The sequence below is a fragment of the Solanum lycopersicum genome, chromosome 3 (assembly GCF_036512215.1).
Source record: "Solanum lycopersicum chromosome 3, SLM_r2.1".
Lineage (NCBI taxonomy): Eukaryota > Viridiplantae > Streptophyta > Magnoliopsida > Solanales > Solanaceae > Solanum > Solanum lycopersicum.
This window is the reverse complement of record NC_090802.1, coordinates 64,632,710-64,651,840: the sequence shown is the minus strand read 5'-3', so window position 1 is coordinate 64,651,840 and position 19,131 is coordinate 64,632,710. Positions and strand designations below refer to the sequence as shown.

At 34.0% G+C, this 19,131-nt stretch overlaps 3 protein-coding genes across 4 annotated transcripts; 2 read left to right on the top strand and 1 right to left on the bottom strand.

The window, feature by feature from the left end:
- Window positions 1-1,007: 1,007 nt before the first annotated feature.
- LOC101267214 (actin-interacting protein 1-2) lies at window positions 1,008-8,045 on the top strand. The gene is made up of 6 exons (XM_004235714.5): window positions 1,008-1,563; window positions 4,225-4,386; window positions 5,092-5,278; window positions 5,622-6,044; window positions 6,681-7,088; window positions 7,175-8,045. The coding sequence occupies exons 1-6, from the start codon at window positions 1,172-1,174 to the stop codon at window positions 7,430-7,432; spliced, it is 1,830 nt and encodes a 609-aa protein (XP_004235762.1). The 5' UTR covers window positions 1,008-1,171; the 3' UTR covers window positions 7,433-8,045.
- Window positions 8,046-10,530: 2,485 nt separating this feature from the next.
- Window positions 10,531-13,396, top strand: LOC543698 (beta-mannosidase). The gene is made up of 11 exons (NM_001247691.2): window positions 10,531-10,820; window positions 10,906-10,964; window positions 11,072-11,147; window positions 11,231-11,302; window positions 11,510-11,597; window positions 11,686-11,938; window positions 12,026-12,141; window positions 12,256-12,473; window positions 12,566-12,597; window positions 12,694-12,796; window positions 12,877-13,396. Exons 1-11 carry the CDS (start codon window positions 10,571-10,573, stop codon window positions 13,152-13,154), a joined length of 1,545 nt encoding a protein of 514 aa, NP_001234620.2. The 5' UTR covers window positions 10,531-10,570; the 3' UTR covers window positions 13,155-13,396.
- Window positions 13,397-13,656: 260 nt separating this feature from the next.
- Window positions 13,657-17,444, bottom strand: LOC101245831 (exonuclease 1). Of its 2 annotated transcripts, none has more exons than XM_004235728.5 (12): window positions 17,236-17,444; window positions 17,113-17,149; window positions 16,840-17,014; window positions 16,672-16,750; window positions 16,434-16,478; window positions 16,056-16,205; window positions 15,822-15,936; window positions 15,483-15,583; window positions 14,839-14,936; window positions 14,649-14,741; window positions 14,280-14,500; window positions 13,657-14,139 (listed from the first exon to the last, which is right to left on the bottom strand). In XM_004235728.5, the coding sequence occupies exons 1-12, from the start codon at window positions 17,311-17,313 to the stop codon at window positions 13,697-13,699; spliced, it is 1,635 nt and encodes a 544-aa protein (XP_004235776.1). In that variant the 5' UTR covers window positions 17,314-17,444; the 3' UTR covers window positions 13,657-13,696. The 2 variants fall into 2 exon arrangements, with proteins under 2 accessions (XP_004235776.1, XP_019068702.1); XM_019213157.3 differs by having other exon boundaries at window positions 16,840-17,001; window positions 17,236-17,339.
- Between the last annotated feature and the right edge of the window lie 1,687 nt (window positions 17,445-19,131).

Sequence of the window (19,131 nt, the reverse complement as noted above, 5' to 3'; positions counted from 1 at the left end):
TTGATTATTATGATTATATTAATAACTATATATATATTGACGTGTTTAAGTACGTTTGTTCAATTATATTTTTCGATGGGTTTGACTATTTCTTTTACGAGTTTAACTCATATAGCTTTTTACACTATCACTTGCTTGATATCAGATCACTAATATGACACTAAGTAATAATGCATAAAAAGAAAATAGTATATTTTACAATGCGACATGTACCTAATACACGTTGAAATATACCGACTATTTAGACATATATTACTTTTATTTTTAGTGTAAAATTACCAAACTAGCTCCACGAAAAACCCATCGACTCGACTTCATCCGTTTTTTTCCTCTTCTAAAATGAAGAACATAATCAATACTGGATCAATAGTGCGCTGCAAGATGATGCAGTCCAACTGACATCAGTACATTGAATATACGAGTATGCGAGTTGAAATGTTAAATACAACATAGGCTCTAAAAGATTCTGAAAGAAACTCTTACCTTGACTCTTTTCAACTCATGAATACTTAACTGAACACATTTCATTATAAAACAGTTTTAAATAAGTGTAATATAAAGAAAAAGGAAAACTGTTTAAAACATGATGTCAACTCCTTCTCAAAGTCTACCTGTACAAGACATGAATGAAGTCTCGTATCCCATTCACACTAAGCAGAACCCCTTGATGAACAATGCAATTACTTCTGTAGAGTTTCTCTTACCGATAAATATCACTTAACAGCTATAATGATTATACATCGATTTATCTTACGCTATCAAAGTATCCTATACCCGATAAAATAACCTAAACTACTAAGTGAATCCACTAATCTAAAGAAAAGAATTCATTTAAAAAATATGACATCTTTTCTACCCGCGATAACTACATAGAAATTTTGTATATTAGGTGTACTTTCTTTTTTTCTTCTTAAATTCACTTATTCTACAATTTCTCTTTCATTATTTACAATTTCAAAAGAAGAAAAAAGTATATAACAATAATTATGTCCCCAAAAAAAAAGAACATACCCAATAATAAGAGAGCACGTGTCATTCAAGAAGAACGTGCTGGCACGGTCAGGTAATCGAAAAAAGTGGAGAGCTAAAAGCAGTTGTACAGTTCACAAAATTAGTTTTCCCCTAATTTTCATCATTTCTCACTTTTTCTCCATAAACACAACAAATCTCCATGGCTGACCTCAAAGAAACTTACGCTTGTATACCTTCTACCGAACGAGGTCGCGGTATTCTCATTTCGGGTGACACCAAATCCAACTCTATCCTTTATTGTAACGGCCGATCCGTTATTATCCGGTATCTCGATCGCCCCCTCCAAGTTGCAGTTTACGGGGAGCATGCTTATCAGGCTACAGTCGCTCGTTATTCTCCTAATGGTGAATGGATCGCTTCTGCTGATGTTTCAGGTACTGTTCGGATCTGGGGGACCCATAATGACTTCGTTCTTAAGAAAGAGTTTCGGGTACTATCGGGTCGGATCGATGACCTTCAATGGTCTCCTGATGGAATGCGCATTGTTGCTTGTGGTGATGGCAAGGGAAAATCACTTGTTCGTGCCTTCATGTTAGTTTCCCCTTTTCCTTCTTCTTACTTTCTGTTAGTATTTCTTTTGTGTTTGCTATTTTCTGTTGGTGGTGCAAAATGATGATCGTGTTTATTGATTTCGGTAAATACAGGCGTACGGTAAGTCCTAATGAATGTATTTATAGTTGATTATTTTTTTTTGCTGTCACTATACTGCAATTTTGCTGGTGTATTTGGCGTGTGATATGCTTTGCGAAGCTCACTCCAGATCCTCTAAGATTGAGCTAATTTGTTTCATTTCCTTTCAAACTATAATACTACTTCTTAGTGATTAGGCTGGAATTTCTACTTCCAATTGACTTTTACTTTTATTTTAAACAAGCAAAAGGTAAATGCCCGGGATTGTTTTGATGCTGATTGGTATATATTCCAGGTGGATTTGGATCAGAAATTTGATCTCTGCCAACACATTTTACGTATATGCAGCATGTTATATGTCTAAACATTGTGCTTTGCGAGAACTAGAACGAAACACATTCTTACCACTAGCTTTTAATGATATGGTTGTCATTACATGCAACTATCTCCATTATAGAAAAGGAAAAAGAAGAAAAATCTAGTAAAGTAACTACTGGAACCAAATAGGCTTTCTACATATGTATTGTCTATAACAATTTTTATCAGCTGAATGGAAGGTAGTAAAAGACTTAGAGTGTGTTTGGTATGAAGGAAAATGTTTTCCAATTTTCTCATGTTTGGTTGGGGTAAAAGTTTTGGAAAATGTTTTCCAAATCAACTCATTTTCCTCAAAATTAAGGAAAATAACTTCCCTTCAAAAATTAAGGAAAACATTTTCCAAAGCTCTCCTCCAATTTTAAATTACATTTCTTTTTGGAAAAACATAAATTTTTTAAAAAATATTTTCAATTTCAAAATTTTATTCTTTCATCGATCTCTGACCACCCTCCCCCGGCCAGCCCCTACCAACCCCAAAAAATTATTTTTATTTTTTAAAAATACTATCAACTTCAAATTTTTATTTTTTCATTCCTACATTCTCCCTCTGCGGCCCCCACCACTACCTCCCCACCCCTTATCACCACCACCCAAAAAAAAAATTATTTTTAAAAAATATTTTCAATTTCATAAATTATTTTGTATTCTAGTAAAAATAAAAAATATTCCTCAAAAATATTTTTCATTCATAAATCAAACACTAAAAATCATTTCCGAAAAATATTTTCTACTCACCAACCAAACATGAGAAAATAAGTCCAAAATATACTTGTTTTCCAGGAAAACATTTTCTAGGAAAACATTTTCCATGGAAAACATTTTCCTTCATACCAAACACACCCTTAAATACTCCATTTTTTCCAATTGCTCCCGTGAAGGTAGACGCTTGGAAATGTTCTTGAGATTCTTTATTGTTCCTTTTAATGGGGAGGACTAGTGCGAGAAGGGAGCGAGACCAAGCCAAGCCATTTGTAGAGTAAGCCCTTCCCACATATCAAGTTGAATATAAATAAATGAATGCAGTCTCAACCACGTGCTTGAAAATTCTGATCAGTAATGTCATCATGAAGGGGTGCCTTTGGACAAGGTTAAAGTTGTCTCCAACCTATAGGTCACGCATATCATCTACGGTACAATCATTGATGCTTGTGGATTGGCTGCCTACATTACATCCCTTGGGGTGCCTCCTGCCCTAAACCCTGTGAGAACACAACATTCTTCGTGCACCGGGATGCCTTTTTAATATCATCAAAGATAAATATGTGATTCGAAGAAATCACCTTCTTCCGAATTGATGAAATTTGTTACCATTTTTTTGATGGACAGAAATTTCTATCAATTTGACTTTAGATCCCTTAGAGGACAGTTGGCACACTTCCAGATTCTCTTCTTTATTTTGGTAAGTCAGTTCAATACCATTCTTATCCAGATGCTTTCTCAAAACGTGTTAAATTTCACCATGGACGCTTAAGTAGAAACAATTAAAAACAGAAGCCTTACCTTTCAAAGCAGTGTAATATTAAAAAGTTAGAACACAGTTATTCAATCTGGGTAATAAATTTAGCTGAAGGAACTGCTCCCGAAGAAAATCACTTTACTGATGCTGTATATGATATTACTGTACTTTTGATCCTATAGCTCTGATAGTTAATTTTACTAAAGCAACCTTAAATTTTTAAAGCTGTCACCTTACCGTAGCATCAGATGTTGTAGACTAGCATGGAGAACTAAGAGAAGAAATTGGAAGGGCTATTATATTGAGCATCCAAAAGAGGGCTTCTATATTGTGGTTATCGGAGATACTTGAAGACAATAGCTGGAAGATGTGAACAATCTTAGAGATTTCACACCAAGCTCGTATATTGTTGAGGCAGGTTGCTTGGGCATAATATAAAGTTGAATGAAGAAAGAACCATGTGTGAAACTAATAATGTTGTATATTGTTGAGGGAGGTTGCTAGGGCATAATGTAAAGTTGAATGAAGAAAGAACCATGTGTGAAACTAATAATGTTGTATCTAACATCACGGAGAAGGAATTTGTACATGTGCTTCTTCTTTTCTTTCTGATCTAGAACACATTTGAGCTCATTTTAAATGCCCCTATTTGTATTTCATGTCCTAAGATTGCTATCTGTGCATACTTGCATATCTATTATCCTTGTTTGATGAACTGTCTTGGGCAGGTGGGACTCAGGAACAAATGTGGGTGAATTTGATGGCCATTCAAGGAGAGTTTTGAGTTGCGCTTTTAAACCCACAAGACCATTCCGCATAGCCACTTGCGGCGAAGACTTCTTGATGAACTTTTATGAAGGACCACCATTTAAATTCAAGCTGTCTCACAGGTTCCTTATCCTTTCTGCTATGCTGAATTAGAACAAGTGTCTCCCATTCTCTTTTTTGTATCAATATCAATATATGGTTATTGTTTTCTCCAAAATGTTTGTCCAACGCGAGCAGAGAGAAACAATCTGTTCATAAACGAATAGTAATCAGTAAAACAGTAAACTTGAGAGAGAAGATTGACAATTTAAAAGAACATTAGGACCTGTCTTTCTCTAAAAATAATGCACTTCTCAACTATGTCGCCACGACTCTTCAAAAATATTGACGTTTGCGTGTTGTATACTCCAAAAATAGTGTATTATTGGAGAATCCGACACGGATGCGGCAACATTTATGGAGAGTACAAGTGACACAGCTTTTCAAGGCCAGGCGGAAGACCTTTGAGAAAGTTCATTTTGGTGTACATGATAAATCCATTCTTGCAGTTGAGATTTTTAGAGCTTGCATCATGCATGGTACATATACACCCATATATTTACCTTTTACCGTTCCTGTTGCAATGTGGTTTTCACCTCTTGTAAACTGCTTGCTAGAAATAAGGAAATAAAAAACCAGTAGTTATAGTTCTAGTCGAGTTCAGAGACTTTCGATATGTTCTTTTAACAATCCATCTGGCCATCTAATGTAACATGAGTATGGTGGCATCATAAATAACACGTTCGGAATGGTTGTAATTTAAGTGTCCTTTTGCCTTGGACCTACAGGGAGCATTCAAATTTTGTCAATTGTTTGAGGTTCTCTCCAGACGGAAGCAAACTTATCAGTGTAAGTTCGGACAAGAAGGGCATTATTTATGATGCCAAAACAGGAGATATAATTGGAGAGCTATCATCTGAGGGTGGTCATCAAGGAAGTATATATGCTGTTAGTTGGAGTCCCGATAGTAAACAGGTGATTGTTGGATCTCCATGCTAGTTCATTTCCATTTATTTCCCTGTTGTGCTGGATTGTAATTTATTTCTTGTGAGTGCTACACGAATTGAATATGCCAAGAACACTGAAGTTATTTGTTAGGAGTATGCCATACTACACTATTTTTCTGGCTGACTTTCTCAGGTTGAAAATACATTATACTTTCTCCTAATGCACAGAATCTTTTTCATCAAAATTGCTTAAAGGAACCAGCTTGGATGGAAATTTAAAATTGCAGCTTCATAGTCTACTACCATTATGCACTGTCAATCTTTCCTCTTCTGGGTATACCTACAATGTCTGACATTTTTGTTAATTTCAGGTGCTCACAGTCTCTGCTGATAAGTCAGCAAAAGTATGGGATATATCTGATGATGGAAAAGGGAAAGTGAAGAAAACACTGGCTTCTCCTGGTTCTGGTGGAGTTGAGGACATGCTAGTTGGCTGTCTCTGGCAAAATGACCATCTTGTTACTGTTTCTCTTGGTGGAACTATTTCCATATTCTCAGCAAGTGATCTGGAAAAACCTCCCGTGTCATTTTCTGGGCACATGAAAAATGTTAATTCCTTAGCTGTCCTCAGAAGTGACCCGAAAATCATATTGTCCACCAGTTATGATGGTTTGATTGTTAAATGGATTCAAGGCATTGGATATAGCGGGAAATTAGACCGAAAGGTGACTTCTCAAATCAAATGCTTTGCAGTTGTGGAAGGAGAACTTGTGTCATGTGCGTTCGACAACAAGGTGAGTTTATAACAACTCCTTTTTCATTTCTTATATGATATATTAGGAGGTGAGTTGTGATATTTACTTTCCTGTGAATAGAAAAAGGTCTCTTAGAGATCTAGCAAGTGCTCTATGGTTACGTTTCATTCTGTTTGAATTTGTTTTTTAAGAAAGTACTTGCTGAAGGCTCTATTATTTTAAAGCCAGCTTTAGAATTTAAACCGAGGGTGTCCCCTTAATATTTCTGGGAAGAAAGAAAGTATAGGGATTACAATCACTCTTCTAAGGTCAGCTATTTATCCGTTTACTAGCATGGGAGTTATTTAACCTTAATGTTTGAAGAATCTTATAGAAGAACTATTTGACAATTTACATAAGTTGCATCAATTTTATGAGTAATATGATTAGATGATATCTCATGAATCATTGTCATTTTTATTCAGTAGATACCAATAATGTGGCATTTATAAGAACGTTACCTGTTTTATGTGTGATGTGAGTGATACTTTAGGTTTCTAAGTCTTCCTGCTTTTCCTTATTTCTTTGGGCTAAAAAGATGATGCTCAAAGACAATTTTGTCAAATCAAACAAAAGTATAGTTCCTTATAACTATTGGCCATAATGCAATTTCTTTTTCTTCTTGATTGGACTTAGATCTGGAGAGTATCTCTGCTTGGAGATCAATGTGGAGATGCAAATTCTATAGATGTTGGCACCCAACCTAAGGACTTAAGCCTTGCCCTTAATTCTCCTGAAGTGACTTTAGTTTCGTTTGAAACTGGAGTCATTCTTCTCCGTGGTACAAAAGTGCTGTCAACCATAAACCTTGGATTTACGGTGACGGCATCTGTTATTTCACCTGATGGAACTGAAGCAATAGTGGGTGGTCAGGATGGTAAACTTCATTTGTATTCCATCGCGGGTGATAGTCTCAATGAAGAGGTTGTCCTTGAAAAACACAGGGGAGCTATTACCATTATTCGGTACTCTCCAGATGTTTCCATGTTTGCATCAGCAGATGTGAACCGAGAAGCTGTTGTCTGGGATCGTGCATCTCGTGAGGTAATAATCATCACTTTTACTTGTGTAGTCTACTTATTTGATATATTTTACATTTTATAACTAATAAAAACTTTTGTGTTTTAAAGGTTAAACTTAATAATATGTTATACCATACTGCCCGAATAAATTGCCTGGATTGGTCACCTGATAACACAATGGTAGCTACTGGATCCCTAGACACATGTGTTATAATATATGACGTCAGCAAGCCAGCATCGCATAGAATCACTATTAAAGGAGCTCATTTGGGTGGAGTATATGGACTAGCTTTTACTGATGAACGCAGTATAGTGAGTTCTGGCGAGGATGCTTGTGTTCGTGTATGGGGAATCACTCCACAGTAACTGAGAGGTTTTAAATTGACAAGTATCAATGATAAGCAATTCGGTTGTTCATATTTGCACATTAGGTTATCAACTGGAACACAGTTCAAATATTGAAATGTTCGTTTGGCCTCAATTGCGGACAGCTCATGAATGGTGCCAATAGTTGTAACCATGGTAATAAGAAACCACCAAGTTAAAGAGTTCTTCCGAAGGGATCATAACTTCCTGTATCCAAAAGAGGTACTCTTATTTTCTCATAGATTAAAAAAAATAAATCAAAAAGTTATAGTTGGATTGTTTTCGACCATGGAAAGCATCAACATGCTGTGGAGTTGGTGTTTTGAGTCTTTTGTCCTGGTGCATCACAAAACCCTTAGCAGCCATTATGGTTTTGCTTCTTACATTTGTACGTATGCGTTGATTTTATATAATTTGTCATTCCAATTATAGGTTTTTGGTTAGAGTTCCATGTTTTAGTGCTTACGATGATGCAAGTGTGATCTTATTGCTCAGGCTTTATTTATAGGGATTTGCAGTTTTTTGGTCCTATTTGTAAGTTGTGACGTCTTTTCAGTTATGTTGCCCTTTGATTGTGCTACTTTTTTCACGGGAAATGGTCATCTTTCTGCTATATTTGCCGTTATTATTGATATCTCAAGAAGTTGCATCTTGAATCATGATTTGAAATTACATTAGAATTGAAATTTTGTTTAAACATACATTTTTTTGGATTTCTAAGATGGTAGTATGTTTTCGTAAAAAACACACTGTTTCAAATATTGGTTTATCTTAGAGATTGGTTTGAACCCATTCATTCTGAAGATGTCAGAAATGAAATTTAGTAGCCCAAGATGAGTGTGGTTTTGACGATATTAGGCGAAAAATATAGTTGTACTTCACGTGCCTTCATCACAAAAAGAAGGATATGGGGTTGTCAAGTATCGAAAGGCCAGGCGGCGTGCGTAGTAATGGCCCCAGCAAGAGTCTTTTCTGTTATAATTTTAGGACCATCTCAATTGCCTTCTGTTTTTTTCTTACTACTAATAATAGAATGACTATTAATACATAAATTTTGTAATTGGCTCTTTTAGTTTGCACAAAAGTGAGGATTATGCCTCATTTCATTTGTAAATACTGCATCAGCTGCTTGTTCGAATGTCCCGCAGCCACAGTTTACAACTTTGTAAGATTTGTCTTGCTATAAATAAATAAAATAGTTAAAATTAGACCACTAATCAACAAATTCCAGTAGAAAATATCTGAATGGGTCCAAGGTGAAAGATAATTATACGTACAGGACCATCAATAATGCTCTTTTTTTTTTTTTTATCCCTACTTATCAACACAAGTTTCTCTAACTTGTTTGTTACCAATCATTTAAGCAATTTGTTTCTTTTTTGGTCAACAAAGGAGTCCTTGTTATTTATCACCTTGTTTTTTAGTTCTCAACTTGATACGTTCGTACGATGAGCTTAAAAAGTAACCGACAAGGCGTAAGTTTATGATTTTTATGATAATTTTAGGTAAATATCGTAATTGAAATTAAATAATTTTAGGTAAATATGATAAAATTGTTTGTTTTACTTTACTTTTTAATATGTTTAAAAATATTGTTTATTTTCCTTATTTAACACAATTCTTGAGTGCTTGTTTTTCATATAACATGATTAAGACTACAAGATTTAAATCTCTTTTATTTTTTAAAATTGTGGATCAAATTATAATTACACAGTCAAAATTGAGATAGAGGAAGTACTAGATTTATGTGAACCATAATTGATCCTCTGTTTACACTAATAATATGTACATATTCATTATTTAGTGAAAAAAACTATTTAATCCTGGAACATATTGAACATAGTTAGTCTTACAAATTAAAGAAATGAAAAGAGTAAGAATTCATACACCGTTTAAATTTGGTAAAACTTCTCAAGTAATAATTTGTGAACCACAAATGCAATGTTTGTTATACTATTTTTTCCAATTGCAAGTAGTTTTTATTGAAGAAAGTAAAAATTCTACTTTCAACAATGTGATAAGATTAATAATCTGAAATCTAAAGGGTAACTTTCGAAATCAAAAGATCAAAAAAGGCCAACAAAAATTAGAAACATTGTAACCAAAGAGGGTAAATTGTTTACCCCTCTACGTGGCCTCCAAATAAAATAGTAAAAAGTAGAAGTATCGTTGATTCTATTGTTCACAATTTCTATTTTGGGGATTATCACTTTTTGTGAGAGAATTGGGAAGAGCATTTTCCATTGATTAATTATTTCTTTATATTATTGTTGTCTTATGTGCCTATGGCCATTTTTTTTAATACCACCATTTATCGTGTTCTCGAGTTACACTGAACCTTCTTTCTTGTGATTGTCGTATGGTGGATCGTTAAGCTTGTATCAACAATAGAAAGTATTGATTCATGTATGATTTTTTAAAAAAATTAATAGTGTAACTATACACTATATAAATATGTCGATATGTCTTTGTGTGTATATTTGATTAATCAAAACTTTTATCTCATTGGAGAAGATTTTATGTATTATTTTATAATTTAATTTCGGTTAGTCTCTATGTGCATATATATATAGAGAGAGAGTAATACTCCTTCTAGCTCACAATAATTATCATGTTTTGTATTTTGAGAGTCAATTTTACCAATTTTTAAAATTAAATTGTATTAATTCAATATTTTAAAGTTGCAATTGGGATATTTTGTAAATATATAAAAAGTATTACAAGTTATAACTTTACTCATATTAATATAATTAAAAAAATTAACTATAAATTACCAATCAAAATTCATTTCATTTATGTTTTTGCAAAAGTTAAACATAACATATTTCAGGACGATAATTTTTTTTTAAGAGGACAAAAATTTAAAAAATAGGCATGGAACCCAACGTTATACTATTCTCTTGCATGTGTTAATTCATATTTATCAGTCATACTTTAAAAATTAAAATAGATATGCCATATTTACTTAACTTATTCAGTTTAAAAATATTTAAGAGTTAGTAATTTATTTATTTTATTGTTGCTCGTGACAAGTCAGGACAAATAATGCATTATTATATTTTTCTACTATAAATAAATTAGCATTTGCCACCATATTCCTTCACATTCCACTCAATTCATTAACTAAAATTAGTAATAATGAAAGCAAATCCTCCATGTCTAATTTTGCTTCTGCTAATTTCAGCTACTGTACTTACCGTACATTCTGACGATGATGATGATGACGTGTCGCCGGAAAATACCATATTAGACACCGGAGGTTTGAGTAGAGAAAGTTTTCCGAAGGGATTTATATTCGGAACAGCAACTTCAGCCTACCAAGTTGAAGGTTCTGCCAGTACTGAAGGCCGTGGACCTAGTATTTGGGACACTTTCCTTAAAATACCTGGTACCATTAATTTATTAATCTTAAATTATAGTATTACAAATTTTATAATCATTTCGATTTTGTTCTGATTATTGAATGAAAACAGGGCTTGAACCAAACAATGCCAATGGAGAAATTGCTGTCGATCAATATCATCGATACAAGGTTATTTTCATTTTCTATGTTCACAAATCCAATTTGATAGTGTAAAATTTTTATTTATATATATAAGTTAAAACTATGTAGAATTGATATTATTGTAATGGGTACAGGAAGATATTGATCTGATGGCGAAGCTGAACTTTGAAGCTTATCGCTTTTCAATTTCGTGGTCACGGATCTTCCCAAGTAATTTTACTATTTTATTGTCTATAAAGTTTAGATATTTGTCAAATGAATGATAGTAATATTTAATTTGTGTCTTAATGTAGATGGAACTGGTAAAGTGAACTGGAAGGGAGTTGCTTATTATAATAGATTGATCGATTATATGCTCAAAAGAGGTAACGTTTCATTTTTTTAGTGCATGGCCTTAATGATTGTTGTTGTGGAAATGTATAGTTAAGCTACGTTGCTTGGATTCCCTAAAATTGTTGTTGCACACGTGTTAGATCCTCCAAAAATGCATAATTTTGGATAGATCAACACGTATTACCCGATCAACATAGTAGTTAAGTACTGTACTGAGCTTTAAACGAACTTTTTTACAGGTATTACCCCATATGCTAATCTGAATCACTATGATTTACCGCAAGCACTTCAAGATAGGTACAACGGATGGTTGGGCCGTGAAGTCGTGTAAGCACATCACTTCTTGACATTTGCTATTAAGAAGAATGTTTATGCTATTTGCTTCTTCATTTTGATGATGGTTCAAAATTTGCAGGAAGGATTTTGCTGATTATGCAGAGTTTTGTTTTAAGACATTTGGAGACAGAGTGAAGAATTGGTTCTCGTTTAATGAGCCAAGAGTGGTTGCTGCCTTGGGGTACGATAACGGATTCTTTGCACCTGGAAGATGTTCAAAGCCTTTTGGAAACTGCACAGAAGGGGATTCCGCTACTGAGCCTTATATTGTTGCACACAATCTCATCTTATGTCATGCTTCTGCAGCACAGAGATACCGTGAAAAGTATCAAGTAATATATTCTCTCTTTTTTTCCGTATTTCCTTGCTTTGGGGATCTGAGATCCGTCTTTGACTTCATGTTGTATATGTAATGGCAGGAGAAACAGAAAGGGAAGTTTGGCATTCTATTGGATTTTGTGTGGTACGAACCTCTAACAAAAGGAAAAGCCGACAACTATGCTGCCCAAAGAGCTAGAGACTTTCATTTGGGATGGTAAGAGCTTGCTCAAAAAGCCGACAATATGATGTCAAATTTGGGGTTTACGAAAGCCTTCTCTTTTGAGCTGCACAACCTGAAACACTAATCTACTTTGGACTTGTTTTACAGGTTCTTGCATCCTCTTGTATATGGTGAGTACCCAAAAACCATGCAAAATATTGTGGGAACGCGATTACCCAAGTTCTCGAAAGAAGAAGTTAAGATGGTGAAGGGATCATTTGATTATGTGGGCATAAACCAGTACACTTCCTACTACATGTATGACCCTCATTATACCACACCGCAACCCTTGGGCTACCAACAGGACTGGAATGTTGGATTTGCTTGTAAGATACTTCCACCTTTTTCACTTCTTTAAGTTAGGCCTAGTAAAATGGAATTACAACTGATTCAAATTCTTTTCGTTGTCCTGATGTAGATGACCGCAAGGGAGTACCAATTGGTCCTAGGGTGAGTATATGATGAAGTTAACATTGTTTCTAACCGAAATACATACTTACATCTTAATTGTTAGCTAACACTATCTCTGCTGAAAATTTTCTGTAGGCACACTCATATTGGCTCTACATTGTGCCATGGGGTCTATATAAAGCTATCAACTATGTTAAAGAACACTACGGAAATCCTACCATTATTCTAGCAGAAAATGGTATGGTTTGCTTAACTAGTGAAACGTTTATTGTTCAGCGTCTTACAGACCAACTTACAAAAAAATCTCATGATTTTCAGGTATGGATTATGCGGGCAACATTACACTTCCAAAAGCTTTACATGACACCAAAAGGATCAACTACTATAAGAGCTATTTGCAACAACTGAAGAAGACAGTGGATGATGGAGCTAATGTCATAGGCTACTTCGCGTGGTCATTGCTTGACAACTTCGAATGGAGATTGGGTTATACTTCCAGATTTGGCATTGTCTATGTTGATTTCAATACCCTCAAACGATACCCGAAGATGTCAGCATATTGGTTCAAGAAATTGCTTAAGCGCCAGAAGCATTAAGGCTGCTCTTGCCCTTGTCTGTAGTTCCATGTTTATTTTGATTTTAGAGAACTTGATACTCATACCTTGAGTGACTTTAATGTTCGAAAAACACAATAAGTTAAGTTCCTTAGGCTCTAGGATTTCCACTTATAATAGTTTGATATAAAATTGTTCTTTCTGTAATTTAGCACATCTCTGTCTCTGATGTTGCAGTTTCCTGTACTATTAAGGAATGAATAACAGAGTTTTAGCATTGCATCATCCTAAGTCTTGAATTCTACTAATGTAATATAGAAAAATTGACTTAAACAGTTGTTCATCAAATTGTTTAAATAAAACAAACAAGAAGGTGTGTAACATAAGTTTATTATATAAGTAATGGTAATTAGAAGTCCAAACGACTGAAGGTTAACTTAGTCTAGACATTAAGTTGTACCACAGATTGCCTATCACTAGCGTAATGACAGTGGAACTGTTGTGTATAATTGAAAAAAAAAATTAACTGCAAAAAGAAAAGTGATTGACACAAGAAATAATTATGTTGAGCCAAATTTTATAAATTACACTCGAGAAAAGAAATTTAGTATAGTGTTTTTCTTGTTTTCTGAACTTTGGCTATTACTCCTCTTAACCTTCTTTTCTTTGGTAACTCTTTTTAACTCAATCCTTTTAACTGGCTTAGATTCCACACTCTGTTGTGATTCTGGAATTGTGCATATAACTTCCAGGCTTTCAACATCAGTAAGTTCTGAGACTAGTTCAGTAACACTATCCATCTCATCTGGCTCAAATTCCTCCACTTTTCTTTTCCTAAAAGGATTATTATCTGGAACTTTCAGCACTTCTTTTCGATGACTCTTTTTCTCTTCTGCCACCATCTTCCGAGTTGATATTGAAGGGCATATTATGTTTTGAAGAGCTACTGCTTCCTCTAAGCATTCACTTTCATCCATAAACGGACTCTGCGTCTGTTCAGCACCAGAGGCTTGTGTGGTCTCCACCACTGAAAATGACAACAAAAAATGTGTTAAATAAATATTGGAGAATCATCATCTCTTTCTCGCACAAGTTCTACTCTTAGTGACATTAGCATGCACAAGAAAAAAGATGTGGCATTAATGGTTATCTGAATATCATGCTTGCCTGCTGTTTCTTTTCTGGATTTACTTGAAGAAATAGCAAAAACGCTGCTGTCTTTTGAAGCTTGAGTAAATGCCTCTTGTCGAGAGAAGGGACCAGAAATTTTCTTGATGTTTGCAGTAGACACATGATTTACTTTACTGGAGAAGACATCGAAGGCCTCCATTGTACAAGGATCTATGTTACCTTGAGCAATTGACATTGCCAATGACGGAAGAATTTCTCTTATAACTGTCAAGGAGAAGTTCTTTTACCATACCTTTCATTGCAGAAACATCAGATAAAGCAATTAAAAGCACTATTTTGCAAAAGGTTATAGAATGCTGAAGCTTTGGCATAAGAGAAGGCAAGGTCCAAGTAACTAAAGGATACGGTCCTAAGAAGTCAAGTTCTTCGTCCAAAAACTGCAACAGCTCTTCTGGGATGGGTTTCAAGTGCTTGATCCGCTTCAAACTAACATCATATCTTATCAAACATAGACGAAAAAGTTGATTATTTGTGTCAGCTGACAAACAAAGGCAGAACTACATCAAAAAGATGTCATGTCAATTATTAGACTCACATTCTAGCATGATAGAAAACTGCAACTGCTTCTCTAAATGATTTTGTGTAATCTTCGGGCATTTGATCTCCTTTCTCGAACTTTAACATGGAAAGAACCTGTTAAACATTGGAAAATGACTTTTAATTGCGAGGCTCAAAGATTATAAATCTTTTTAGGCAATCTTAAGCAAAGAACAATATGGAACAATGCAAATGTAACATTTTTCCACTAAACATCCAAACCATATAATAGACACAATTTGCTGGGCATGAAGCATCCATTCATAATGAAAAAATTGTTTAACAAGATCTAGTAAAATCAATTATGTTGTTCCTCGATATCTTCTCTAGAAGGATCTTATGATTTCACCTCTTAATTAGAAAGTAATTTACATCTTCAATTGGTATCCATGTATCTATTAGGTAAAAGATCAGGTATCAGACAGGTTCAAAGCTATGTAAGCAATGCCAAATAAACCAAGTCAATTCTTATGGCATTTTAGTCTTTCATGTTTCGTATTAATAGTAAAATCCAGGAGTAGAGAATTTTTTCAGATTAGAAATTAATCGTCAGGCAAAAGAAATTTTTTGTTCATAGCAATTCATCACCAATTACAGATGCAAGAAACTTCTCTGTTTTGAACAAATGGAGAATATGCTTACTCGATCTAAGTTGCGATATTTGGAGACCAGATTATAAGCTCTAGTAATTCCTATACCAGGGACAGAAGGAAGAAAATCACAGCCAGCTAATACACACATGCCTGCAAATGGTGAATAACGTAAAGATCGTAAAAGGTTACAAAGGAAAAAAGACAGTCAAAAGTTTTTAAAAAGCATTTCACTTTCAGCAGCTAGTTTGCTTCCATTGACTACAAGATCATCATCATTATCAGTCGCAAGAGTACCTTGGAGTGATAGCTGATAGTAGGGTATAGCATTTTAAATGCTCTAATTTTGTTTTTCAACGTAAATGAGTTAAAGTTAGAAATTGAGAATAACCTGTAAATAAATCTTTGTTGAAATGTCTGAAGGAAGGAACACGAGTATCACAACTGAAAACATGGTCTAGTACCACTTCTTGACCATTTCCATTGGCATCCATCTTAAAGAAAACCTGTTGACAAACACATAAAATGAACATGGGTCGACTAGATTCTAAAATAAAGCGAATTAAGCTGTTAGGAGAGCAGTAACCTCCATCATGCCATATCAAAGTATTTGAGATTTTCTTACAGCGGGACAGCCATATGCTAGTAAGTCACTATCTTCAGAAATCACTGCCACAATTCCATTCTTTTCTTCTTTGAGGTTAGACAAGTAGGCTAATTGTGCATCCGCTTCATATGGTGCAACAACGAATTCTATATTCTCTGACTTCAGAATCTGCACGAGTAGAACATCTTTGTAACAGCTGGATTACTTGAAATCTAGAATTAGCAGATATAGATAATTGAAATCATGCCAAATTACTGAGAAAAAATCCAGGAAAGTGTCTGAATGTCTTCCACAAACAAAGAAGAAGAATAAACGTCTTGTATGACTGAAAGTAGACAAGTTAGTCTACTGTTTAAAACTCTAACTGGCTGAACTCAATAGATGATTTTCAAGTACCTGAATGAGATGATGCGCCATTGAAGGAGTGACACTCACAGCCCTCTGCATAAGCATTAGAATGGATGGAACATTAGTTTGCGTAAAAGTACCTGTCGTGCATTAAACATCTAAAGGTAAACCATTATAGCATAGTTAACTATTCTCAAATGCCACAACCCTTAAGGTATTTTCAATAAATTATCAAATTACGGCAACTAATTAACCATGGATTGATAAAGAAACTGCATAAAAGTACCTGGAAGAGCTCAACAGCGCCAGCAACATTGCCTTCCTTTAGCTTCAACATTGCCTGATCTCTATTTGTTTTCCTTCTCCTGTTGAAATAAAAGATTCACCATCCAGAAGGCTAGTAACGAAGTAAAATCAGGTATAATTAACAAGAATTAAGTTTTAGACTACACACTTGTGTCTCTCGTCTTCAGTAGCACTCTTGCAGGGTAAGTTGCCACCATCAAAAACAACTACAGGAGTGATCTTATAATGTCGAAGCATATTGATTCGATGCATGAAGTAATTCAAGTACTGCAATTTCTTATCACCCTCCGAATTAAGGCAAAGCTCCATACTACATGAATATGCTGAAAATTACAGCTTTTATTGATTCTATCCATTTAAAATTAATTACAAAATTTGAATCTTGATTGATAAATATCAAACAAATTTTTTAAAAAAATACCTCCTTTGTGAAGCCAAGAATAAGCATCGATTCCCACCTATACCCAACAAAATTGAATTTTTATCAAAACCCAGAATGTGATAAATGCGATTGAATTGAAAGTCAATGAATTAAGTTTTTTACCCTTTTGCCTGCGTATTTTTTTATGTGGGCAGTTTCAACATAGGGCTTCATGAACCGGAGGAGATCTTTGATACCCATTTTTTTTCCTCTTTAATTCTTCTAGAAGGTTCTGGGTATTTTCTCCTACCTTTCTTCCTTTGAGCTTTCTGGGTTTTGGATCTGTAGATGGAAAAATGGCGATTGGAGGAAGTGAGAGAAAATGGCGGGAAGAAGAGCATGTGTTGAAAATGAGATGCAATATACCTAGCTCCCAATGCGTCAAGTTAACGGTACTGTCACGGAAAGAACGTAACCATCCAATGGAAAAGAGCCACGTACATAAAATCTCTAAGTCAATGCACCACGTGGCAAATCGTTATTCGTTTGTTCTCTTACTTTCACTGGGCTTTGATGTTTTAACATTTTTACCGCGAAGATAAATTTGAAATTTTGGAGTCCCGGGAAATTTAATCTACCACGCTCCTTGTTGGCGCGTGCATAAATTTTAATTTTGCCTTTTAAAAAAATCTACCTACTTCTTTTCTTTAAAGGAAAAAGGTCTGATATACCCTCAATTTTGTCAATTGGAGCTAATATATACTCCGTTATAAAAGTGGCTCATATATGTCCTTACCGTTATACAAACGGCTCACATATACCCCTCCCGTTACAAAATGGATCATATATACCCTTCATTTCACGGGAGTTAAAAAATTAGTTTTAAATTTATATTTATTACTTGTAATTTTTTAAAAAAAATATTTAGGGGTATATATGATTCTAAAATCAAAGTTCAAGGTATATTTTTTTTTTTTATATATAAATTATTTTTTGACTTTTTTTTATAATTATTTGAGTTTCTTATTCTTATGTTTTTTCTTTCATTCCTTAGTTTAAAGAAAACAAACTTCAACTTTTTTTTGTGTGTGTATTATAATTTAATTTCGTATTTGAAGAAAAAATTTGGTCATCTACAATAAGTTTTACAAGAATATTAGTGAAACATAAATAAATATGATTATCAAAATAATAATTATAAATTAGTCATTGAAACAAAAAAAAGGTCAAAAAAAATATATTTGACGAGGATTAAATTTACTCATATGGGATTATATTTTTTAGAAAAAAATAATAAAAATTTAGATGAAAATTATTATTTTTTCCATTTCTGTTAGAGGAAAAGGCTATATGTGAGTCATTTGTTTACAAGTAAGGGTATATATGAGTCACTTTCATAACAAGTGGTATATTAGCTCTAAATGACAAAGTTGAGGGGTATATTAGACCCTTTTCCCTTTCTTTAATACTCCCTTCGTCCCATTTTACATGGCAAAATTTAATCCGACACGGAGTTTTAAGAAATAATTAAAACTTTGAAATGTTTATCAAATCGTCTTTCAAAAAAGTAAACTCACATTTCTCTCTCCTCATTAATGTATTGGAGTACTTAAATGGGACCAACAAATGTAAAAGAAGAATTGTACCTTTAAATATTTACCATATAAGGAAATGTGACATTCTTTTTTGGACTGACCAAAAAAGAAATTGTACCACAAAAAATGGGACGGAGGAAGTAACTTTTCATCTGTTTCTTATTTTTTCCAAGCTTTTCTGACGGTGGAAAAAATTAAGAAAATTGTCACATATAGTAAAAAAAATTACTTAATTATTCTTTATAGCTATAGTTTCACAATTACAATTCTCTATAGCTATAATTTGATAATTGTAATATGTAGCTATATGTTATAGGGTGGAAAGAGGCGAACGAGATTGGGATAGAGAGGTGAATTGTATATGTATTTGGTTAGATAATTGTATATTATACATATGTATTTGTATACATGACAGGGGAGATTAGGAGAGAGGGCAGAGAGTGGAGGAGAGGTGAATTCTGAATCTATATTGGCTAGATAATTG